Raw genomic sequence first — 27,101 nt, forward strand, 5'->3', positions numbered from 1 at the left:
AAGGAAGGTTACCTTTAACCCCACTGTACTGTTCCTCGGATTTGTAACTGACGCTTGCACGCATGCGCGCTGCGGAGCAGCAGTACATTAGAGTGATCATGGCTCTGTGTGGAAGAGCCCTGCAGAAGCGTTTGGCTTTCAGTCGTAATATTCTCAAACCAACTGCGGTTTGCCACAAACGACAAATATCGGAAAGCTCATCTCCTAAATCTAAGGCCTCCGTCCAGACAGTTGACCATGTTCTCTACACGCAAGAGCACTTTGCCCTGAAGGACTCACTGAGAAAGGTAAAGCTGTAGCTAGCGCAAGCTAAGTTAGCATACCGCATGACAGCTTGAGCTTTTCTTCGCTGTCGTGTGTAAAACTTTCAAGCCCAGTAAAAGTGTGGACACTGAGCTATAAGAACCTCTCAAAGGTCAGTTTGCAGTGTAGGTGAGAGGTCATAACACAGCACACTTGCATACATACAGCTCAGTCTAGCAGCAGGCAGGCTACGTCCACATACCTGGCCTTATATTTAGGTTAAAATGAAATATCTGGATTTATATTCCGTAACAGGATATGTTTAGCGTATGCAGAGACGTTCAAATGTGTGTGCTCCAACTTCCTTCTTGCATTAGAAAGGCATAAAGAACGCTATGAATGTGGTCACGTGACTCCGAACATACACCGAACGGCTGCGACTGATTGGCGCAGAGGCTCATTTAAAAGCACATCTAATGTTTGTGGCTCTTTGCGGAGTTTTAATGCGTCTGACTGACCCAAAGGTCACGCAGATTTTCGTAATTGTGCACAGGTTGAAGTCCTTTCTGCCGAGATCCCAGGCTGATGCTCCGGGGATCCACGGAGCTGTAAAACGCCCAGGAAGTACCTTGTGCAGGGAGGCTGCGTCCGAGTAGTTGAACAAACTCCGGCTGTGTCCAAAACTGCATAGTACTATTCAGGGGCGGATTTATGGATTGCGGGGGCCTAGGCAAAAGACAGGAATAGGCCCCCTGGATGTATGTGCGCTGCAAAAAATTATATCTTGACAGTCATCATCTTGAAGGAGCACTATGTAATATTTTTTGTTAAAACTAAAAGGAGTACGTTTACTGAGTATATGATGTGCATGCACAACTGCGAGTCACCCTGTAAAGACTGCTGTAATCATTTAAAAGTCAGAGGCTTATAGGGGCCCTAGGTGGCTGCTTCCCTCTGCCTAGTGCAAAGACGGCCCCCAACTATACTATACATGCAATACTAGTAAATGCATTTCTAACACACACACATACACATTTTCTAAGCTGCTTATCCTTCTGGGTCGCGGGTGGAGCTGGAGCCTATCCCAGCAGTCATTGGGTGGAGGTCAGGATACACCCTGGACAGGTTGCCAGTCTGTGGCAGGCATTTCTAACAGTGGTGTGCCATTTTTGACATAGTATTTAGTACTGTAGTATACAGTTTTGGACGCAGCCTTCTCTTGCTGTCTGCTTTTCTTGATTTTTCCTGATCTCGTAGCCGTATGGATCCGCATGCCAGCCAGCCCTGGCATTGAGGCCATGGGTTAGATCAGGCAAAATCAAGGCTAGCAGGTAGAAAAAGACATTTTGATTAACTAATCTGCATTTCACACCTGAGAGAAATAAGCTGTGAACTGTGAATGAGTGTTTGTTTATGTCAGATACTTCACTGTGCTACAAAACTAAACCTGTAAGAGCTTACAAGGGAGTAGCATTATTGTACCTTAATACCTATAAAACACTGCAAACCCGAAGTCTTAACCCTTTACTGCATAAATAATGAATTGTCACAATTTTTCTTTCAGAAAATGGCATAAATAATAGCAATATATGTTTAAAAAATGTACAAGGCTCTTTGCATTTTTGTTGCTGTATGTCAACATAACAGAATAGTGAAACTATACAGCTTACACTGCATACTAAGAGTGCCATTGGATAGCCGCATTCATCGTTTGGCATGGACGTGAAGGACAATGCGTTAACATATGCACATCCAGAGATCTCGTAAGGGCATTTGTTGGACTATTTGTTGGAAATTCACATTTACACGTTTGATACAGCTCTTTAACATTACAGATTTCAAAGTCAGATACCTGGGTTGGTATAAAGAGCAGGAAGTAGTTATAAAAGCTCAGAAGGCGTCATTTTTGGTCATACTTTTACGCGTGCCAGTGAAAATGTAGACCTTAAGTGGTGGAGGACTTCCTTTCGTCTTTAAAGGAAGAAAGAACTTTTCCATATAGATGGAATCAGTGTGCTGTTGGCTCAAAATAGTGTCTAACAGGAAATGGCTTTTACAAAAAAGAAGGATGTTGCCTTTTGTTTAATCCCCAGTGGTTTTGAGGGGGTCAGAGTAGGTAAGTAAGGATAAGTTTCAAAAGCAAAGCAAACAAAAACACAGAAACGGTGCTTAAGTGTTTTGAGTAATATGTTCATTCATAGGTTGATGTACAGGGAAATTGTGAAAACCAATATATAATCCATACACTGTTTTTTCAGAAGACAAATAATGATCCTCTGGCCAATCTCCAGGCCAGTCTCCTGTTTATGTAATGTGCTGAAAGTGGCGGATAACCCAGTGCTCTTGAACTCTCATAACATAATCAGAATGCACGCCTGAAACAGTGACCTTTTTTGAGACTTGGGCTCCCTTAAGGCTGTAGCGCTTTTCTCGTTGCATTTCTGTAGTCCCTCCCTTCCTCTTCATAGTGAGTGATATTTGGAAATTGCCTTTATATTGTTCCTTGTTCTGCCTTTTCTTGTTCTGAGTTAAGCTGGACTGCAGTTTCTACTCTCTGACAAGTTTTTAGTAAATTCCACACTAAACTCTTCAGTTTTAGATTGATGTGATGCTGGACTGGCAGAGGATTCTTTTCAGATCTGTTTGTTCTGTTTACTCTTGGTTTGAAACCATATGTTGGCATTGGCTAATGATGGAACATGTCAGTCCACTGCCTATTCCTCACATCTTTTTGATACAAAAAAGCTTTATAATTATTATTATTATTATTATCATCATCATTATTATTATTGTTGCAACCACAGACAGTATTACAGTAAATGTCAGGTATTAGGCTCGCTCTCGCATTCTATGTGGATTTGCACCAATATTAATAAATTTTGGGGTCAGATCTGTTTAAGATTTAAGCGTTTATCGCAAATGTCTGTGCCACTTGACCCTTAGTCTTAGTTCTAGGAGCATCATTTAATGGAATCTCTTCTGATCAAGATTTATTGATAAAGGGCCTCTTCACTGTGGCAAGAAAATGCATCATGGTTAACTGGACTTCCACCTACTGTAACGTACTATAACTGGTAGGTATGAAACAACACGTAATATCCTCCCTCCCTAGCTTATTTAGATTAAGAAGTTTTATTAAGCCTGGGGCGGGTTCTGGGATTACACCAGACCTGCCATCAGGAATGTGCTACGGTGTTGAAATCGATTAGATAATAATGACTTGGACTGTCTTATTGTACTTTTCTGTTACGCTTGATATTAATATTCTTAATTATTGATTACAGCTATTATTACTGATGTTTCTTATTTAAATTGTTGATTTTTTTTTTTTAATATGTAGCAGCTGTCCTTGTACTGCATTACACATTATATTGTCATACTCTGTACATTATTTGATTGCTAAATTTAAAAAAGACTGGAGGGGAAACAAGAAATAATCTATTAAGAAAAAGTCATTCCCACTGAGCATGTTCACCATTATAATTTGAAAATCAAAAAAACGTTATTTTATACGAAATCTACAAATGCACAAAGCACTAACAAACTGTCTGGTGAATTTCGGATGATCATTAATAGCATTAGGGTTAGGACTAGGGTTAGGACCAGAGTTAGGTTTACATTTGAAGGAATTGAAGAAAAAGTTCTGTTAAAATGTAATAGCTGTTTAAAGACAAAGTGAGCATCTACAGTGCTTCAAGAAGTGTTACCAAAAAAAATTAAAAATGTCCGTCATACGTGAGCTAAACTGATGGTCAGATTTATTATAATTGTATTACTGAGGAATAAGAAAGAAAGGGTCAGTCAGAGACGGTGTCTTAAAGATTGCATCTTTTTATTAGCCTGCCTCATAGATGGTGATGCCATGGTTACCTACAGCTTCACTGTGTGGCCTCACTTTTCACATTCAGCAGTTTTATCTCATTTTGACCACCCAAAAGGATTTTATTTCAGTGTTTATAAATAATGCTATGGTTTGATTCCTCTGTTTATGAAGCCTTTTGGCTATTATTGTGAATAACATTGCAACAGTAATCCTGGACAGGATTAAACAAAACTGTTTATCCTCCAGTTGTACAAGAGTGTAAGCTTAGATGTCAACAAAATTAAATACAAACATCAATACTGACCATTGTTGTCAGTTGCTCTATTTATAGTGAGAATCTTTCCAAAATCTGAACCAAAGTTGAACTACTTTTAACATGTAGGTGGTCAGTGTACTGTGCAAACCCCTCTTTCTGAAACCCCTTTTTCTGAGAATGCAGGACAGGTGGGGAACATGTTTACTACAATACATCAAAGGACAGGAAATTTTGTGAGGAAATTATAGTGCCAGGAAGTCGAGGTATAGAATAGTAACAGGATTGGGACAAGACAGGAAAATAATTGAACAGATCAGACAAGAGTGAATTCTCTGTGTGTCATGCTGTGAGGAAATCACTTTTTTTCAGCACTAGGGATGACTGTTCATCCTTTCACAGCCTTGAAAATTATGAAATCACATCTTTCACTCTTACACGCTTCAGTAGGATTGAGAAAATGCAAACACAGAGTAGTCCAGAAATCGTTGGAGAGCATTAGTTGAACCTATTATTTTTTGGGTACTCCAGCTCCGTAGAGTTTAAGAGTTTTATCTTTGGATTTCAGACAAGTCAATGGATTTGAAGTTAAAGTGCTGAATGTCAGCTATAATTTGATTATTTACATTGATTATTACTATAATGGGCGAACACTATAGAAATCACAGCCCATTGTGTAGCATTGTGTAATTGTTCACTAAGTGGCTACACTGTGAAATGGCCCTACCAGCTGTAACCTCTTACACTCTGCCTTTTGTTTGCAGGCTAAGGATTATTATTCGGTGATTACTTGAAAAACAGTGCAAACTGACTGAGTTATTCTTACGTTATAGGATGGAAGAATGCTACACTGTTAAAAATAAAAGTCAACTTAAAATTGTAAGCAAACAGATTACACAGCTTTTTCTGAGTTAATCCCACTTGAAAATGCTAGATGTCACCCAACTTAAATTTCTTTGTTCAGTCAAAAGTTGTCTTAATTTTTAGTTCTGCATCTCAGTGAGGTAAATAATATAGAATTTGTTTTTTTAACTCAGTTCCCCCATTTTCTCATTTTCTCCTCTTAGGCATTCACTTACGGGTGGCTGTGGCATTGATGGTGTTCAAACTCTGATATCATGTCCATAAATCTTTAATACACTCCATCAGTTTGAAGTTCAAAGCCCAGCAATGCCACATTTGTTCATATCTGGAAGCCTAAGAAGAGAAAATGTCTGATGGGATTGTGTGATAGAAATGGGGTCCCATCAAGTGGGGAAATTTAGTAAAAAAAACTCTGTATTGTTTACATAATTGAAAAGCAGAGCTAGAAAAGGGAATTGGGAAAAGTTTGAGTTGAATGATCTCTAGCATCCTCAAGTTGAGTTAACTCAAAAGCTGTGTAATCAGTTACCTGACGATTTGAAGTTGAGCTGACTTTTCATTTTTTTTTTACAGTGTACAGCTCCATAGAGTTTATGAGGTTCTTTTTAAAATAAGAAATAATGCTAAAGACTCACTAAGCTCACTTGACATAAGTTTACCTGAAACAATGGTAGGAAGTAGTTAATTGCCAACCTAAAGTTTGTCTTAGAGAGCAACATGACTGTGCAAGAGCCGTAATATTAATCGTGGATGACTTCGTAGTGACTCGTGTGTTTCCCACAGAACTATTTTTCATTTTACCAGACTGGGAGGGGTGTCAGACCTCAGTGACTCTATGCCTTTGTCTTTTTCTCAAGTGATTCTAGGGCTGTAGACAGAAATCCTTAAATGACGTGGATAGCGGCTGAAGAGTTCATCATCATCTGTAGAAAACTTTAAGGGATGTGATGCTGTTTTCACTTGAGCAAAATTAGCAACAGGACTGTGAGTTATTCAGCCTGATTTACTGTACAGTGAAATACTTCAGGAGGGTGACATGTAGGTTTTGGTTATGCTCCACTAACAGGAAAATACTTGAGTACTTGTACAACCCCATTTCCAAAAATTTGGGACACAGTGCAAAATGCAAATAAAACAAAATGCAATGATGTGCAAATCATTTAAACCCTTTATTTAGTTGAAAATAGTACAAAGACTACATATCAAATGTTGAAACTGAGAAATTTTATGGTTTTTTGGAAAATATATGGCCATTTTAAATTTGATGCCAACATGTTCCAAAAAAGTTGGGACAGGGGCAACAAAAGGCTGGTAAAGTTGTGCAGTGCTAAAAAAACACCTGGTGGTTGATTAGCAACAGGTCAGTAACATGATTGGATATAAAAAGGGCATCACAGAGAGGCTGAGTCTTTCAGAAGTAAAGATGGGGAGGGGTTCACCACTCTGTGAAAGACTGCACAAGGAAATAGTGCAACAATTCAAGAATAACATTTCTCAATGTACAGTAGCAAAGAACTTGGGGATTTCATCATCTACAATACATAATATGATTAAAAGATTCAGAGAATCTGGAGAAATCTCTGTATGCAAGGGACATTAAATTCTCTGTGTGTCATGCTGTGAGGAAATCACTTTTTTTCAGCACTAGGGATGACTGTTCATCCTTTCACAGCCTTGAAAATTATGAAATCACATCTTTCACTCTTACACGCTTCAGTAGGATTGAGAAAATGCAAACACAGAGTAGTCCAGAAATCGTTGGAGAGCATTAGTTGAACCTATTATTTTTTGGGTACTCCAGCTCCGTAGAGTTTAAGAGTTTTATCTTTGGATTTCAGACAAGTCAATGGATTTGAAGTTAAAGTGCTGAATGTCAGCTATAATTTGATTATTTACATTGATTATTACTATAATGGGCGAACACTATAGAAATCACAGCCCATTGTGTAGCATTGTGTAATTGTTCACTAAGTGGCTACACTGTGAAATGGCCCTACCCACACTGTGAAATGGCCCTACCTTGACAAGGCCAAAAACCAGTATTTGCTGGCTGTGATCTTTGGGACCTCAGACAGCACTCATTAAAAATAGACATGATTCTGTAGAGGAAATCACTGCATGGGCTCAGAAAAACTTCTGAAAACCACTGTCTATGAAAACAGTTCGTTGCTGCATCTACTCTAAAATGCAACATATATAAACAGGATCCAGGAATGCTGCCACCTTCTCTGGGCCCGAGCACATTTAAAATGGACTGACAGGAAGTGGAAAAGTGTCCTGTGGTCCGACAAATCAACATTAGAAATTCTTTTTGAAAATCATGGGCCTGTGTCCTCCGGGCTAAAGACCACTCAGCTTGTTATCACCATTAGTGCTGAACAATATATACATGTTTTGGCAACATATGTTGCCATCCAGACGACGTCTTTTTCAGGGAAGGCCTTGATTATTTCAGCAAGACGATGCCAAACATGCTGCATGTATTACAACAGCATGGCTCTATAGTAAAAGAGTCCGGGTGCTAAACTGGCCTGCCTGCAGTCCAGACCTGTCACCCACTGAGAACATTTGGCACATTTTAAATGAAAAGTACGACAAACAAGCCCTGAACTGTTGAGCAGCTGAAATCCTATATCAAACAAGAACTGGAAAACATTTCACTTTCAGAACTACAGCAGTCTGTCTCCTCAGTTCCCAAACGCTTACAGAGTGCTGTTAAACGAGGAGGTGATGAAACACAGTGGTAAACATGCCCCTGTCCCACCTTGTTGGCATCAAATTTAGTATGGGCATATTTGAAACAAGCAATAAATCTTCTTTTTCAACAGTTGATATGCTGTCTTTGTCTTTTGGAAATGGGGTTGTACTTCGTTATTGTGCTTAAGTTTATTTTGGAAGATTTGTAATTTATAGAAGTATTAATGAAATTGAATACTTGTACTTTTACTCAATTACATTTCTAAAGAATACTTTATACTCCTTATATTTTCATTTAGTTCTTCAGAGTACAAAATTTAAATCTCAAAGGCCAGGAGATTTTCTCTTTTTCTTTTATTAATCGCACATCACCAAACAGAGGAAAACCTTTCATTTATTTGTGTTAAATGATAATACATTTTTACCTTCACGCAGGTCTCCATATTCATTGTGATACAGTACCCATATATTCACTTAAGTAGTTTCTCTGTTCTCTGTTCCGCTGGTACATGAGACACACTTACATATTACACCTTTATTTAAAAGTTACTTGGAACTGTGTGCTGACTTACTTGCAAACATGTAAACATCCTATAACAAGAGTTATAGTAGGTTTAGTTACACTTATGTTAAAAGTGAAATTTGGTAGACTTTGAATTTTGCACTTTTACTATCTTTTCGTTCATGTGCTACTTTTGTGCATGTGTACGTTTTTTTTTCCATCTACTTGAGCCATCTTTAAACAAAATATTGTGTTTTTTGTTTATTCTTGCAGATCATTGATCAGGAGATCAATCCTTATGTGGACAAATGGGAGGAGGAGGGCCAGTTCCCAGCTCACAAGATCTTCAAGATCCTAGGAAGTGCTGGATTTTTGGGAGTCAACAAACCTGTGGGTGAGCAGACCATAAATTGTTGACTTAAAATGACCTGGAATTACAAACTGTTGTTTAAGTAATTTAACCTTTCTACAAGAGAATTGAGAATACACTTAAAACACAAGCAGACAGCATTTGATAATGGTACTATTAATTAAAGATGAGCTCTTTTAAATAGCCACCTTTACAAAAGAAGAGAGAGCAGTGTATTTCTGAGCAAAAAATAATAAATCTCTAGTGAGCATTAAGTTTGCTCTCGTAGGGTCTTAAATAGTACTAAGATAACTCTCATGTAGCATATGTATCCTCAGCAGCAGCCAGACATTAATTTATCTAATATATAGGTATATGATGAAATCTATGCCAAGTCTGGTTCTCCATTAAGAGACAGAGACTTATGTAAGGGAAAAAAATCTCTCTGCTATGTACAAAAATATTTATATTACACAAGGGATAATCTGTGAAGAATATATACATTTTAAAGTTCAATAAATTATTAAAACATAATAAGAAAATGGGACTCTGAACAATCGTGCAATACCTGGTAGACCACCAAAACTGACAACATCAGATAAACAACACTTAAAGCTTTCATCTGGGAGAGAGAGGAGAAAATCGAGCTCCACTTTTGCTTCAGATATGGAAAAATCTACAGGTGTTTCTGTTTATCCTTCCACTGTGAGAAGACAAATCAACACTATGAGTCTGAAAGGATGTGTAGCTGTCAAGATGTTACTTAGAAAAGTAAATAGGAAAAAAAGAAGAAAATTTGCAAATCAGACAACAAAGTTGCTATTATTCCCATGACAATGGACTGACCACTGCAGAGTCCAGACCTCAACATCATTAAATGCATTTGAGATTGTTGGGATTGTGGGAAACAGAAAATGCAACCAACTTCTAAGACTGAACTTTGGACTTGTGTAAAAATTTTCCCTGCAGATTTCTTTGAAAAACTGAAAGCGAGGAATGGAAGTTCCTTGAATGGAAAATGTTTTCTGCTTTTTTTATAATATTGAAAAAAAAAATTATAACTTGTAGATGAATAAATAAAGGGTGGCCTTTTTCACAGTATAAACATTTGTGTATAAATAACAAATGTTTAATGTGTGAACATTTGTATAACATTTTTGACTGATCTGTGACTGAAGTTTTATAGATTGTAAAGTGCTGGAATGACAGTCTGCACTTTGCAAGAATTATGTAACTGTTTTTGGGTGCCCTCCACACAGCATTCTTCTAACAGCTTTAAGAATTCTCGTATTTTACATCATATTTCAGTTATGTGGATTTGCAGGACTGAAGAGAGATGAGCTTTTGTTGGTGAGAACAGTGCTGAGAGCTTGTTGGGCCAATGGGGAAATCACCTCATAAATCTGTAGGTCAGGAGAGAGAGGCTCTCGCATTAAGAAGTGCTGACACTGGGAGCCTTTTGCATTAGCAGGCAGGATTAAACGAGAGCTTGGGAAGCATGTCCTGGATACAAGATTACCTTCTAGGATATTGTCTCACTTCATCGGTTTTTTCTCAGAGATTCCACATTTAGATTTTGTACTTCGGCATTGACTTTATCACAATAATTGTAAAATGATTGTGATAGTCATACTTTTTAGGAAGTATGACAAAGTGGAAAGAAATGAAACGATCTTAAAGGATAAGTTTTCAGTAGCCGAAAAAGTGATATGAGTCATGTTTCCTCTGAAATACAATGGGGCACAAGTAGGAGATTTCGTTGAGTCTTGATTACTGTGCTCAGTCAAGATATTTAAAGCTCCTCATTAACAGTTCTTGCTTTTTTACATAAATACTACCTAAATTACCTAAAAGGTCATAAGATTCATTTTTTAAAAACACTGGAATACAAACTCAGGCTTTATTTCTTCCACCACAGAAGTAAAAAGGAATTCCTCTTTTTCTCTCAGCATAGGAATGTTATTGGAATCTTCCAGAAACTGGATGGTAGTTGCAAAGGTTCTTGAAAGTGAAGAACGGATAAATGCCCGTATAAAAATCTCTCTCAACTGAGAAAGAAGTCCCCAGAAATCCCTAATCACAAAAAGGAAAGACTGACTACCAAACCGCAGATAAGCTCGGACATTGTGTCAGTGACCTCTCCTCCCTGCCGCTTAAAGAATTGTTATTCCAACCTGTGAAGCATTTAGTGCAAACTGACACTTGCTTAACTTGGCAGCGTAGCCTGTTTTTGTCTCATTAGGATGAGTCTGTTAGGTTACTTGAACATATATGAAAAAGTAGAGCTTGTTGAATGTCTAGTGTCTCTGTTTTTTATTCTGGGACATTTCAGGGCTAATCAAATGGAATCTGATAAAAATACTGTTTGTGAATTACTGATCATTCTTGTTTGAACAACTTTATGTAGCAGCTAATCTTTCTAGCACTGCAAGAATCATAAAATGTTACAGAGAGAGTTACTTTTAACTCTCTCTGTGATAGAATAACCTTGATGCTACAATTCTTTGGGGAAACAGGGACCTAGTTAAGAAATACACTTAGGTTTAATTACATACTTGGCTTTCATTCACATACACATATTCTCCCAAATGCAGATATGATTCATTAAAGCAGTTTATGGTCAATCATGTTTCCATAATGAGGGGCACAACCCGGCCGTCTCTCTGGCACTGAGCATAAGATTGCTGTAAATCTTTCTCATTGCAAAATATAACACTGACAGAGCCAAACCACATTCTTTGTTTTTTTTTTTTCCAACATGGGAACACATGGGAAGGATCAGATAAGTTGGAACCACTCTCAGTGGTTGTTTGTCTCTCTTTGGGAGTTATCTGCTTGGCTGTTTCAGTTGAACTTGCTGAAGCCAGTGCTCTTTCCTCTTCGGTCTGGTTGCTGTTTGAGGCTCTATCACTGCAATAGCCTTATCTCTCCACAGCTGTGTCTGTTTCCTCTGCTTTCACTTTCCTCTCCCCAAGTCTGCCTCTTCTCTCCTGAGTGGCTGGAGAAAATGACCTGTGCTCGTGAAGGAAATGTATGTCGAGTTCCCTTTTGCCACTTTTTGACATGTTTTCGGATCCTGACTGTCACTGGTGTCCATAAATAATTGTGATGCTGAAAACTTTGCAAGGTCCATAGCATTAATCTCCCAACAAGAAACATCCACATTATTTCCCTAATGACAAACATGTAAAGCAAAGCCTCAACAAAGTCTGCAAAAAGAACTCTTATAAAAAGTGCTAATAATGAGTTTAGCAGTGAAAGACCACGTAGGTTAACCTATATGATGTTATGCAACATGTTCCAGGACTTGTATAGAGACTAAGAGTCTTAAATGAGGCTGCGAGTTTTCTGTTAAGTGTTAAATGACAGAGGAAAAGGCGTAAGTTTTTCCTTTTTTTAAATCACACTGAAGGTCATGATTTCAGCCTTTATTATTCAAACTGTCATTTTCTGAGTTCTGACATTTCACCACTGTGTTTTAATCATGGCAGTTGAAACTAATTTCATAAATGCAATAAAGCTTTCACAATCCAGGCTAGATGACCCTTTTCTTCTGATGTTGCATAAGCAGAAATCTTGCTCTGCCTAATAAGTAGCATCGCCAAAGTTTTGTTTCAATTAAGTGACCTTCATTAGTTCCACAACAGGGAAATTTCATCTCCACATTTAACCCATCCGTGCAGTGAAATACCACATACACACTAGTGAACAGAGCGGTGGGCAGCGCTATCCGCAGTGCCTGGGGAGCAGTTGGGGGTTAGGTGCCTTGCTCAAGGGCACTTCAGTCACATACTGTCGGCTCAGGGGCTTCCGGTCACAGGGCTGTTTCCCTACCCTCCAGCCCATGACTGCCCCAGACATAATTAGCAACTAATGTCTGAAACAATTAAAGTGACATTCTGGCGAAAATGAGAAATGTATTGCTACACCTGTTGTAAACATGCTTACTTGAATCCTACAGAGAATGAGCAGTAGTCTCTAGGGTGGGATTTTATGGTTTAAACCCCCTTCTGATGAATAATCTTGAAGGTGGGAGGTACTGCAAAAAATACAAGGGCTTTGTGGTGGGCAGTTTTGAATTTTGTTATGAGAAGGAAGGCATATAGTTAACATTATTGCTAGGAGGTGTAATTTTACAATCGTATATCTGTGGTAACTGTTCAGATCATCATAACAGTTGAGAGAATGGATTATTCAAACAACAGAAACATCATATGATGTTTAATTTAAAAGTTTGAGGTAAACCTTTGTATTTATTGGCTTATAGATCAGTGGCTATGCTAGCAGTCAGGATTGGTTGACACCACAGGGATTCACAATGGCTGTATGATTTATTTGCGTAGTGCATGCTGGAACCAAACATCGTGCCTGTAGTGATGCAATAAATAACATTAAAACTCTTATTCTTAATTGAATTGTCTGAATAGATGTGAACAGTGTTCCAAATCATTAAATTAAAATGATTTTCAGAGTGTTTCCTAGAGTCGTCGTCCCCGCCAGCACTGAGATATTAAAGATATTGTACTCATTACGCTATAGTGAAATGTGAGGAGACTCGGTTGAAGTAAACACTTATTTGAGCTGCATTGTTTGATGTTGGCAGAATATGGAGGTCTGGGACTGGACTTCAGCTACAGTGTGGCTGTGGCAGAAGAGCTGGGGAACATCAACTGTGGAGGTATTCCAATGGCCATCGGGGTTCAGAGTGATATGGCTACCCCCGCGCTAGCCAGGTAACTTCTTTATGTATTCGCTTTTGGATTTTGGACACAGCTCTCTGAACTCAACGAGTGCATTCCATACCTTTCTGTCTTGTTTTGATGAAGTGCGTTCATGCAGTGTGTCTGTAGATTAATATTCTTTAATAAACCTTCAGTCCACCATGCAAAGGCTCTCAAGGATGTAATTATGACACAGGGAAAGAAAAAAAACAATTTCTGAATAATGCATAACATGTCATTACTGCTATGAGGGATGTAACTGAACTCTGTGCCGCCAGGTTTGGATCTGCAGAGCTAAAAAAAGAGTTCTTGCTGCCCTCCATAATGGGAGACAGAGTGGCATGTCTGGGAGTGAGTGAAATAGGCGCTGGCTCTGATGTGGCGAGTAAGTCCTCACTTTGCCTATGGCAACATCTAAACAAGGGATAAACATGGACAAGAGAGGATGTAAACGTAATTATTTCCTAAAATGAGCACTTCAAAGCATTTTAGTCATGCTGAGATTAAAGAACTCAATTTCATGGGTATATTGTGCAGAGCTAATAGATTCATATTTTATCATATTTATTTATTTATTTCTGTTTATGTTTTATCTTATACAAGACAAAATTAGATGCAGGTCCTTCTGTGAAGGCTAATTATTTCTGCCTTCAGTCCCTTGTGGTTCACATAAGGGCATTATTTCTGTGAGCGTTTTGATAAGATAGTTGGAAAAGTCTTCTGCTTCGAGCGACCTGACCTTGCTCCCTGGCAAAATGAGAGAGTTTTATTTCAAGTATTCATTCATTCTGGAAATTAGGGCTAAGTTCCCCAAGTGGGAACTGAGCATTGATTTAAAGTAAGGCTGAATATGAAATGTTTTGTGATCCAGGCATAAAGACTAAGGCTGTGCGAAAAGGAGATGAGTTTATCATTAACGGGGGAAAGATGTGGACTACTAATGGAGCACAAGCAGACTGGATGTGTCTCCTGGCCAACACCAGTGATGGGCCTCCACACAAGAACAAGTCCCTCATCTGTTTACCCATGGATCTACCTGGTAGGAACATGGGAAAAGCCAGGAAGCTTTCGTGCCCTCTTAACATGGACATCAGCAGAACTTTCTGCGTGTGCAGTTCTTTTATTGCCATGACGTCAATATCTATTGTAGATGCTAATGTTCATCATATTTACAGGAATTCAAATTGCTCGTAAGATTGATAAGCTGGGCATGAGGTCGTCAGACACAGTAGAGGTGTTCTTCGATGATGTCCGGGTCCCCTGTAAAAACGTCATTGGGCAAGAGGGAATGGGCTTCACGTACCAAATGCTCCAATTCCAGGAAGAGCGGCTTTGGGGAGTGGCAAATAGTAAGTTATAATGACATTTCCTATGACCCCCGCCACTCTGAGGTTATGTGGAGTATGATTCAGTGCCAGTGTAATACTGACATCACGTTCATGATGGCCATGTAGGTCACTGAACTTTAGTGTACATTGCTTCACTTTGTGAAATGACAGTGAAATTTCAGAATGTTTCACTGAGTTTTCAGATATTGTTTAAACAAAACAGCTGGCTGCATGTGCGGGAACAGCCATCATCTGAAGTGGAAAATCTGTTCATTTCCTTTTGATTACTTTGGAAATATTCCCATTTGACCACTGCATATCTCCGTCTTAAATGTCACTGGAATAATCAAATAAGTTTTGTAATAACTTGCAGTCAGAGACCATTCTGTCTTTTTGCCATTCATCGTATGAATGCAAACTGTTTTTCAACTGTTTTGCTTGTTTCTAATTTAAAGTTCTGACGACAATGGAAAATGTGGTGCAGGAGACGATTAACTACACTCGGCAGAGGAAAATCTTCCACCAGCCGGTGCTGTATCACCAGGTTGTGCATTTCAGGCTGGCAGAGCTGCAGACTGAGATTGAGCTACTGCGCTCCCTCCTATACCGCTGCACAGGTGGGCCCACTCATCATCATTTCAACCTATTTTCATCTGCTCGTTCTGTTTTCTTTGCTTTCTTCCAGAATCACTCTATTGGCTTGCATGTACAATGAATTTGTCTTGGTTAAACTAAAACCAAATAATATCCAAATATAAATGCATACAGCACAAGCGCTTAATTTTCTGAATCTGGAGCATGTAAATGCAAGTCTAATGATGATTGCACTGCAGGGTTAACTAAAACTCAACAGCTACTATTGAGCTGGGATCATGTGCAGATGTACTTGTTGGGCAGCAAACTGCAAATTCTATGTAAATTCATATTTCTTAACGTGCACATTTCACTACCTGCACGTTAAATAAAAACCTGCAGCCGTGGATAGGTATGTCACCATTAACTAAAATGAAGACTCTGATTTGATGTCCACTATTATTTATCTGTTGTTTTAGCTCTCTACATTAAAGGCAACGATGTGACAAAGTTGGCATCCATGGCAAAGCTGAAGGCAGGCCGTCTAGCCAGAGAGTTAGGGGACAGTTGCCTGCAGTACTGGGGAGGAATGGGCTTCACCAGTGACGTGCTGGTCAGCAGATTCTATAGGTCAGTCTCTTGCTGGGTTTTTGAATTTAATCCCACACAGTGCGAGTCTCTGCCTTCAGTCTGTTATTGACGTGCATTAAGCAGCAGTGACACCTAGTGATATGGCATATTAAAGCAGAAATGGACTGTCTTGGTTTTTAGTGCCAAATAATAAATGGTACATTTTTATAGTTTATATAACAATTCATCACCATTGACCTTCTGAACGTAGAGTTTAGGTACACATTCATGGTAATGCATAGTTATTCATCAGATCTTCCTGTTTTGTCTTATGTCACCAGGGACTCCAGACTGATGTCAATCGGGGCAGGCGCCGATGAGGTCATGCTCTCAATCATCTGCAAGTACATGGACACCCTACCCAAAAAATGACACCAATGGTACATCTGTGTTGATGATAACGAAGTGCACTTAAAATAGCTTAGAAAACTAAATTAATATAGTTTAAAAAACTTGTGAAGACTATTCAATTTAAAATTGAAAGAACATGAATTTATAACCTGTTGCCTTGATAAGCTTGTCTGACAAGCTTGTACATATGTTAATTGTGATTACTGTAGTCTGTCATGTAAACCTTGTACTTATTGTATTAAGCCATTTATGCCATGTATAAACTGAAGCTGGTCAATGAGCCTTTATTTTAAAGAAAAAAAAAATCAACTTCTGTGATCATGTTTTTCCCTTCTAGAAAAGGGAAATGTTCTTCTGACCTCAGAACAGTACTCACACAAACCATTAAAAGCTTTTTAATTTCTAGCAGAGTGCCATGGAAATTCATTTTTGTACCTAAAACCATAGAGCACATTCATAAACACTCCATACTCCCTGTAGTAGCACTCTCTACTGATATTTTGTCGCTGTCAGAACAAAACCTTGTTTTTTGCAAAATGGTAACTTTACAGGAAAGGCAAGTTTTTAGGAAAGAAGTTATTGTAACAATACTTTTCCAAGTAATTTTGGACCATTTCTGTAACTCCATTTATCAAGAAATTTGAATGCAATGCAAAAGATATCTGGAGTTTTCAAACTGCAAAAAAAAAGGGAGGGAGATACAAGGTTTTTGCTCGACAGCAACAATTTATTTTATATAATACTGACTAAATCTTCTGTACACCTTCATGTTTTTCTGAAAACCTTAGACAAAGTATATAAAACATTCATGCTCTTCAGTTAACATTTAATGCCTGTTTCCTTACTTACATTTCACAAGTAAGAAATACAACAAAAAATATGTATTATTACAGAGATAACTGTAAGATGCTCTATATATCACTGCTGTTGGAACAAAACCTCACATCTCCAAAATGGCAACAGCAGATGGGGAAAAAACACAACTTTATATGTATGTTAATGTAAAAAGTCTTAAATTTGGGCCATTTCCTTCAGTCCATTCATCATAAAATATTCTCACAATGCAAAAAGAGGCTAGAATGTTCAAATAGCATTAAAAACAATTATGGAGATTTTATTCCGACAGCAATGATAGCCAAGAAGTGAATCCATTTAACAGAAAAGCTAAACAAATCCAACTGAAAGCTTAACAAGATGATATCAAGTTTGTTTCCTCATCATTAGCCTCAAAAACAGAATTTCAATAATATGCACTGACAATATGCCTTGAAAAGAGAAATAGAAAAGTCTCAGCCTGGACTTCCCATAACTGCTTAAAATCCTTTTGTGCATCCAGTATTAAAACATTTCAAAGAGGTTTCTTGTAGCTGTTGTCTCAACCTTCCTTAATGATTCTGAAAGTATAAGATGACCTTAAGGCCGGCTCATTAATGTGTTTACACCATGCAAAGCCAAATTACTCTTAGCAGTTGACAGTACCCACAATTACCTTGACAAAACAGACAAAGCTTTTGCCAGTTTGTTTTTCTACTCTGTGCTCTATTCGACCTGCATTAGTGTAGCCTAAATCTGCTCACTTGTACAAACATCTTTGTTGTATTCAGTTCATAATAATGACACATTTAGATGATGCACACATTAAATTGTGGCACAGATGTCAGATATAGGACCATCAATCCCAGAACAGGCTGCATATAAGCAATGACGTACACTGATTATTGCATCAAAATCATTGTATCTCAGAAGCAATACTGAAACCAAAAGCAATGAAATCCTTTAACTCTAAAATTACTTACTTGTGGCAGTGAGGAATTCTGGCATGTTAAGAGTTCTTTCCTTCCAGCACTGCACAATAACTGACAAAGATTTCTCAAGATTTTAATGGTACTCAATCATCTCAATCCTTATCTTTATTGTTGAAATCACTACCCTGATCGTAACTGTCTGATCATCCGATCTAGTGGGCCATGGCACACAGGGGAGAGTGGGTCTAAAGAAGGGTCAGATTCATTAGGTATCACCTCAGTCTGATCACCCAGTAAAGGACTACAAAGACGAAGAGAGCAAAAAGCAGCATGTAGCAGTAGATTTTGGTCTGACTTCCTCTGGACAGCAGTTTCAATCTGCCCATGGTGGCTCCCAGCAGACCGCCAGTTGAATCGAAATCTGTGTCCTACAAAATATCAGATAAAAGCACAATGAATTAAAATTGTGACGCAGAGAATACGTTTAGACAAGTGGTTGTGTTGAAAGGGGACTTTCTAAATAGTTACACTTAATTAATTAGACTTAATAATTAGACTGGTTTGATATGAAAAGCGCCTTTCTAGAGAAAGTGAGTCAGAATTGTTCACAGTGATGGTGATAAGAAACAGACGTCTGAAGCGTTTAATGCCTCACAGAATAGTGTTCCCCAAAACATTTAAATACACAGCCTGATGCCTAAAACATTGTCTTACTGTAGTCTTAGGAAAGCTATTGACCTACAATGTATTTTTAAAATACAGATACCCAAAGAAAACTTCAGAGTCATCATTATTTTACCATTATTAAAATTACATATATAAACTCAGAAGACACAAGCAGGTTCATTGGTTCTTCTGGACAGTAATTAAAATAACTATGTTTGCACTGTAAACATTGCAACCCCTGGTTCTTATAACCAACATTGTAAAGAAAAGTTGGTCAGTTTTTCTGCAATGACAATTTCACACCTCAGTGACTGATTCCAAAAAATCTGAAAAAGTTTGCTGTATCTGTTGCACTCTGAAAATATCTCACAAAGCACTTATATTTAATAATAAGACTTAAGTCCTATTCCAGCCAGAGCAGTATTATCTACGTCCTGTAATTTGAGTGATTGCCGAAGAGGTCCATGATTTTAATCCAGTATGAATCTCCCATGTATTTAGTTTTTAGTCTGCCAAGTAATAATTCCAAAGTAAATTACCTTCTACAATTCACCAAACTCAGCTCCTCAGTAATAGTAGTCCTGCTCGAAGCGACATCTCAGTAATTTAATAACAAAACTAGATAGTAGAAATGGATGAGGCTGAAGTTGGTTCCCTATTCAGCAGCTTCTTGTTCAAATTTTCCTTAAATCTTAAATGGTGAAGCAGTTACTGCGCTAGAAGGCTGAAGGCAAGCATGTGCTTCCTTCAAATTATGCGAAGCCATATCTTTTCTAACTGCCGCGAATGCAACGTCACTGGACTGCTGAACGTGCTTGGAGGAGAACGCTAATCACCATTTCTGTTATGTCAGCTAACAGACGCCTGCACCGGCTAGCACCGTGCTGGGTGATGGGGGAGAGATGCCACAGATAGCTGTAGCAAAACTGGGAACTGAACTCCCAATCTCCTGAGGACAGGGCCAGTGCTTAGACAGTTGTGCCATTTGGGTGCCCCATTTTATTTCTGACATCTGATAACATGTAGCAGACAAAGTAGAGCCACATTTGAATAAAATACTAGGGATACATCAACATAATTTTTTTTCAGACTGAGTACATATTTTTAATACTCGGCTATACAGAGTCTGATACTATACTGAGTAACCTTCTTAGAATTAAGTAGATGTTGGTCTAAATAAGTGCAATTAACCTTAAAAAATTAAATCATTAAATTCTAGCTATTTTAAATGTAATGCATTAGCTAGCTATGCTGCATTAGTCCTGCTTTGGGTTGAGTACAGTAGTGGAGAAGAGCAGGAAGAAAAGTGCTTCTGTACAGATGTAAGCAGATGTAAGTAAAGCACAAGTCAGTTTTGCTCCTCTCTTTCAACAACTGTCTCTTTAGCACAGCGACAGCAGGAGTCACATCCGAGGCTAACATATCCGACGAGCTCATGTTTCAAGTTTTACGTCTTGTTAGAGTCTTTTGTTTGGCTGGGTGAGCTGTAGTTGAACGTCTTCTAAAGCCAGACATACACTGTGTGATTTTAGAACTCTTGTTTGTTGGTGACTCGCATTTGTTTGAATAGACCATCATGTACAGACAAAGCCTATAGTTTATACATGAAACACAGCCTCTACAGACAGCTCTGTCTATGGACAGTTTCACTTAAAGCTGTTTCATTCAAAACAACATGCTGCTAACACTGCACTGAAGCTAAAGCCAGGCGGTGGTACACAATAGGACAATACGGTCTCTCTACAGCCTATTTTTCAAGAAAAATCACTGTATTAACATTTATAGTTCACTATTGTATTCAGGTAAACAGAGTAAAGTCAGCATAGAGGCACTTTGGTAGAAAATTTCGACTTTTTTTTCTCCTCCGTTTAGTTGACCTGCATGTCTCCAATGCTTATTGGGGAAGGGGTTGTGATTGTGTTTGTGTGTGTATAGAAAAACAGAATCACACGGTGTTGGCGAGAATGTGCCAAGGTGGAAGTGACCGATGGCTTTGTGTCCAACTGTCACGGAGTCAGTAACTCTTCTCTGTGTGAGCAGAGCCTCCTTCACTGTTTGTTCATTAACATGGCAGTGTACACTCAGCTTATATCACAGTAGGTATCAGAATGTGCTTTGAGTACATGAGCAGTACAGGCCCGATACCCGATACCAGCATCAGTATCGATGCACCCCTAAAAAAAAAAATACCATAAAAACTATGAACCCAATGATTCATTCAACTTTTCACATATTGTGCTGCACTAAATCCAATTAAACAGGACTAACTATGCTATCTTTGTAATCAAACATGCAGCTGGGAAGTGTTTTTAAGTATTAACGATATCCATGACATATTCAGACAAGCATACTGTGACACATCGTTAAGTAATTTATCATAATAACGATACTGTCATATTGCCCAGCCCTACCTACAGTAAGCCAAAACACCATTATCCCTTCAGCATAAACTGAGCTCCAAAACAACTGTTACTCAGAATAAATGGTACCAGTAACATCTGCTTAACATAACATCTGTTAATGTGACACATACACAAACTTACCATCTCTCCCAACATTTTATTTTGGTATTTGACTTCATTCCCAATGTCAATCGATAGCTGAAAGGATACAAGGAGGAACAAATGAAGTTTACCTACTGAGCAGCTTTTAAAACACTACAATTTGCATCTTCGGTGATATGCTAAATGCTATACATTTGGTTACAACTTACATGCTTTAGTGCGTTTACTTTCGCTCTAAGGCCTTCCTGTAGATGTTCGTTCTCCTCCTCATAAACACTGTACCCACTTGCAACATAATTTCCTTGAGGGGCTCCCTCACCTGAGAAACATTAAAATGCAACAGAAGTGGGCTGCAAAAAGTTTTATTCGCTCTGTTACATGATGAAAAGCATCACAACAAAAGAGGAACAGCACCTATCAAACTTCCTATGCAGATGCTTGATGTACTAACCTACCAAGCTAAAAGTAACGTAACGCAGAACTGCTTAGTTTTTAATAGGTACTTTTACTTCTGTTTGAGTCACTTTATTGAAATTACTTGAGTATCATTTTAAGCTACTCTATGTAGCCACCAGGAAAAGGCAAGTGCCTGTAAAGGGGGTAAGATGAATGAGAATTGACCTGCTCGACACAGCTGTGATGATGACACTTAGCTAGCTAGGTTAACTATTTAGCTGCAAAGCAGCAAGCCAAGAAAGGTAAACTAGCAGGAGTACTACAAGCCGAAATCGTCCTACATTAAATAATAAACCAGATTACATAACAAGATTACAGGGTAGCAAATGAAAACCCAGAAACTGTGGCTAAGGTTAATAATCTTTGCTCGTAACACGTAATGTTATTTATTAGTTAGCATGCTAGCTAGATATATAGTTCCACGTATGAAGTTCCTGTCAGCCAGCTAGCCTGTTAGCTAAGTAGGATAGCTAAAATCAATGCGTTCGCTATGTGGACAGGAAGCAACATACGCAAGAAACAAATATTGTTAGGTAACATTAAACAATTTGCAACTTATCCGTCTGTCTGTCTGTGGTTAACACTGCTTATGCTTTTACCTTCCCTTAATGTTACACAGATGATCCTTACCGGCTGGCAAACGCAGGTAGCCACAGCCTGCTAACACAGCTACTATGAGCCATTTAATAACTTACATTAATGGAAGTTACTTACCCAACCCTGCACGCCTCATCTTACTGCTTTAAACAATGTCCCAAATACGTTTTTCCTAAATAGTCACACCACTGCCCAAAATTAATGAAAAATCTCGTTCTTTCCTACAAGAACGTGAATAACTGTTCAGCCTACGTTCTCACGCCACGACATCCTACGGAAGCCCGGATAGTCATCATTACAAGAAGGCATGGGAAATGTAGTTTTTATGGTTTTCAGCGTTAACTCAGTTAATGAACGAATGTGTTACTAATGGTAGTGTACTATTTTGACATACCACACCGGATTAGGACGCAACCTACTGAAAAGCAAGGCGCTTGAAAAGGGTAGCAAATTTACACACGGCAGCAAATTATATTTATTATTATTATTATATTTATTATATTATTATTATTATTATTATTATTATTTTTATTATTATTAACAAGTAGTCATTAGGAGCAATAGTGGTGGTTATATGAAGCACAAATATCTCTCATTAAGAACAGCAATCAGCGTATTATAGAATTAGTGCAGAAAAATGTGCAGCAAAAAGCATTTTGTAGCATGAAAGCATCACCATTTAAAAGAATGAGACTTATAAGCTGTAACTACTACCTGTGACATCCAATGTTATAGTTATAATGTTTCAGTACAATAATGCTTGTGTGCCCCGCACAAACTGAGCCCTTATATCCTCAGATCACTGGTATCAGCTTGTGCAAGCAATGACTTCACAAGTTTGCATCACCAAGGAGCTATAAATAATTTGAAATAAGAGATTATAAATAAAGATTCCCATGCAGCCATGAAACAAATTAATCATTTGTTGAACAGTCTGGGCTCAGCAATGGATTGTGAGAGTATCTTTAAAGGATCTTGTGAAATTTTGCAAGCAAGTGATTCAACATGATGATCACTGTAATAGAAGAAGGTGCAGATTTATAGGATAGTAAGAACAGACACTGAAGTGGTTAGGCTAATGCTATCTGAATTCTGAAAGGTCCAATAATATGATTTAAATTCTGACAGTATCCAATTCCTATGGTTGTTATAATATGGCGAGGAAGCTTATCTTTGAATATAACATTGCAAGGAACGTGACAGCACAGGGAAAGTGACATGCAATTAAAATTAAAAATTTCCTTCATCCTATGCATTCACACTGCAAGGTACTTCAGTTTTGGTGATGTATTATTAACCAAGAAACAACTGACAAAGAAATTAAGGGATTGAGGAATACATGGAATATCAAGTAATATAATATTCCAGAAATCACATCCTATCCGGTCAGTTTGACCCCCTTTATTATGCATCCTACGGTTAAATGTTTAAAAACAATTAAATCTAACATTTCATTACATTTTGTTACAAATCTTGCCTCGCAAAAGGTTGTTTCCAACACTTTTCAAAGTTGAAAAGGATTGTGGGTAAATGAAAGTCTCAAATGACACAGCATTTGAGTCTTAAGATTTCTAAGAAATGAATCAAAGTTGCTAATGGTACACACAAAAAAAAGTAGTACAACTGTGGATCAACTCGCAACTTTCACTTACAAAGTTCTGGATATCCATCTTAAAAAAACATCTAATTTTTACATTTACATTTTTAGTTTACATGGAATATCTCACAGCCAGGCTCAACAAAACAAAGCAGTCAACTGTTGGTAAATCAAGAATTTATATGATTCCATTCAGGAACTTTAGAGACCTCTTAAAGAGAACACTGATTTGAGTCACACAAATTTGTTTCAGATCCTCAAGCAAATTGTAATACAAGACAATGAGAACATGAGGAAACCCAAAACACAGGTTTTTAAAAGATCCTTTCATTTATTGAAGGAAAAAAAGTTTTGCAACACCTAAATATCATACATCTATTGGCCAACTCTTTGTTACAGAACTGCTTTAATTCAATTAAGTCAGGACTGTGACTAGGCCACTCAGAGCCATTCTGAGGGGGACTTGCTTTTGTGCTCTCGGTTGTTGTCTTGCTGTGTAACCCAACTGAGGTTGAGCTTCAGACCATCTCTCAGGTAGAATTGTCTGGTAGAGAGCAGAATTCATGGTTCTGTCAATTGTGAGAAGTCACCCAGGTCCTGAAGCAACAAAGCATCTCCACACCATCATACTACCACCATCATGTTTGATTGTTGGTATGATATTCTTATTGTAGAATGCTGTGTTAGCTTTACACCAGAAGTAACAGGACTCCTGCTCGTCTTGGTTCTTTGTGATGAGTCATCGCTGTTCTCTTGGAGGAATTTTAATAGGCTGGACACTTCTGGGAAGATTCACCACTGTCCCAAGTTTTCTCTATTTGGAAATAATGGCTCTGACTGGGGGTTGCTGAATTCCCATAGTGTGATGAGACCTTTTAGCTTACTTCACATTGCTGGGAAGGTTCTATTTAAGTGATGTTTAGATTCAACAGGGCTGGCAGTATCTGAGCCTGGGTCTGCCTAGTTTAATTGATCCTGATTATCAGTGAAATCTGTTGATTGATTAACCAAGGGGCATTAAATTTTCATGCAATTACTTGTTATTACTTTTCCTAGATAACTTTTTTTTTCAATAAATGAAATAATTTAAAAACTGTATTTTGCCTTTACTCTGTTTTTGTCTTATGTTCAATTTTTTTGCAGTTTTGAAACAGTTAATTCAGACAAATATGCAAAAATAGAAGAAATCAGGAGGAGGTGAATACTTTTTCAGAGCACTATATGCCTTTGGTCTGTGTGTCAACTGAACATTGTTTGTTACTGCCCTGCCTACCCTCTTCTGCTTGTTTTGAAAGGCAATTTGGCTGTAGACACGACTATTGGCTGCAAATATGAGCGGTATTCCTAACCATGGAAAACAGTGGTGGCAGCTGTATGCCAGGGCCCTGAAGTAGTCGCTGCTACATACAAGGTATGTGTTCATTTGCCTCTTACAGGCTTCAAATAAAACATGTATTTTACAAGCTTGAGTGTGTGTTTAATCTAAACCGGCCCAAATCATTCATGTGCATCACCGTTATTGTAGCGCTTACGTACTAGTAGAACTCCCATAGAGGCTCTAGCAGAAATTAGCATTATCATAGAGTTAGGTTTGTTCTAGTTTTTGACTGAATGTTGACATTTCTGATCCAAACTGAAGGCTTAGTCTAATAGTAACGGTTCACGATTGGATATTACTTCGAGTCCTGCAGTTTAATTCATTTGTACTCTAGAACTGTAGACTCTAGAACCATAATTAATTAGTGAGTCATTCTGGTTAAGAGAATCTGCCAAATGCAACTGTAAAGGTAAATGCAAGTTAATCAAAACTTTGATAAACACAATTCAAACCCATGTAATGTAGCAATGAAGCACTAAAACCTCACACTTCAGTTATCACTGATGTAAAGCCTGAGAGAACCCAACTGCATTCTCACAAACCAGTTTGGCTCCTAGTCTAATCATGAGGAACCAGGCCAGGGCATCTGTACAGAAGAGTGTGAGTCACAGCACAGCAGGTCCTCTGTCATCAACTTTCATCATCATGCTCACAAATCCCTTCTGTTTCAGTGGAAACTGTGGGTAAACAACCACACAGGGATGTGTAACTGTGTTCTGCATTTCTACCTTGTAATCTTGAGACAAAAATGATTGAAAGAAGATTTGCATTTCAATCGTCATATAACATTAGCCAATGATACTGAGTAGTCGATAGGTAATTGTGCAGTGACACAGTTTTTTGTTGTTTTGGCTCTGTGCAATAGTACATTGGATTTGAAATGAAATTTACATGTATATTGAATAAAGCATATGGAAATCTGGCCATGCAGACACACAGAATGCTGAAGGAGCTCATGGTCCCATTTCAGGGGACCATAAGTAATTGAACAATTACAACTATCTTAATTAATGCCTTGAGTTGAAACAGATCATAACCCTTGTAAATATCTCATAAGGTCTTAATACTGATTTTTAATAGTCTTTTTACTGTGTGACAGTCCATATTGCAGTTATCAAAAGGATAAACATAAGAGTGGAGGGGGTTAACAAGCATACAGAAATGGACGGAGGGTACGAGGGTATCCGGGGGATGAAATATGAATGGGAAAGCTCATAAAGCTCAACATGGTACCTGTTTATGAGGATGAGCCAATCAGCTTACTGTTTGAACTGTGGGAAACTTACTGTGGGAAAAGCCCCACATCACTGTGGAGATCTGTGCAAGTGCAGTAGCTAGAACAAGCTGAAAAATTGTGTTTGTGCAACAAACTGTTAATGCTGTTTTTGTCAGATTTTGTAGCCATTTTTGAAATTATTGATAGATTCTGACAAATAGAGGACAAATTTTCCTATAAGTATAAATAATATAATCTAAATAAATACACAAATGATAAGTGGACAGATAGACACTATGAATTAGAAATGCGATGAAGAAAATAAGGATTATATATACACAACAGATAACAAGACACATGTGACTACAATGATACAGGGCAGGCCAAGAATCCTGAGACAGCAGACTATTTATTTAAAGGCTGAAAAAAAACAGTGGCCTGAGCTGGAGACTTCAGTGTTATTCCTGCACCTGATGGTGCTTTATAGGAAGTCATGCTGTGAAAGCTAGTACTGCACTATGTTTGTATGCAGAGTGTTTTTAATAAGCCAGTAGCAGAGAAATTACACTCCACTCCTGTACAATCTAGTTAGCAAGCAACCTCATTAA

At 38.1% G+C, this 27,101-nt stretch overlaps 2 protein-coding genes across 2 annotated transcripts; one reads left to right on the top strand and one right to left on the bottom strand.

The window, feature by feature from the left end:
- The first annotated feature begins 43 nt into the window (after positions 1 to 43).
- Positions 44 to 16,744, top strand: zgc:85777 (uncharacterized protein LOC405871 homolog). Its single transcript, XM_036566443.1, has 9 exons — positions 44 to 287; positions 8,656 to 8,776; positions 13,335 to 13,464; positions 13,731 to 13,837; positions 14,324 to 14,491; positions 14,628 to 14,801; positions 15,236 to 15,397; positions 15,833 to 15,983; positions 16,265 to 16,744. Exons 1-9 carry the CDS (start codon positions 63 to 65, stop codon positions 16,353 to 16,355), a joined length of 1,329 nt encoding a protein of 442 aa, XP_036422336.1. The 5' UTR covers positions 44 to 62; the 3' UTR covers positions 16,356 to 16,744.
- A 399-nt stretch (positions 16,745 to 17,143) lies between these two features.
- Positions 17,144 to 22,581, bottom strand: bet1 (Bet1 golgi vesicular membrane trafficking protein). The gene is made up of 4 exons (XM_036566444.1): positions 22,420 to 22,581; positions 21,459 to 21,568; positions 21,289 to 21,345; positions 17,144 to 18,507 (listed from the first exon to the last, which is right to left on the bottom strand). Exons 1-4 carry the CDS (start codon positions 22,436 to 22,438, stop codon positions 18,352 to 18,354), a joined length of 342 nt encoding a protein of 113 aa, XP_036422337.1. The 5' UTR covers positions 22,439 to 22,581; the 3' UTR covers positions 17,144 to 18,351.
- Between the last annotated feature and the right edge of the window lie 4,520 nt (positions 22,582 to 27,101).

This window comes from Colossoma macropomum, unplaced genomic scaffold (assembly GCF_904425465.1).
Source record: "Colossoma macropomum unplaced genomic scaffold, Colossoma_macropomum, whole genome shotgun sequence".
NCBI lineage: Eukaryota > Metazoa > Chordata > Actinopteri > Characiformes > Serrasalmidae > Colossoma > Colossoma macropomum.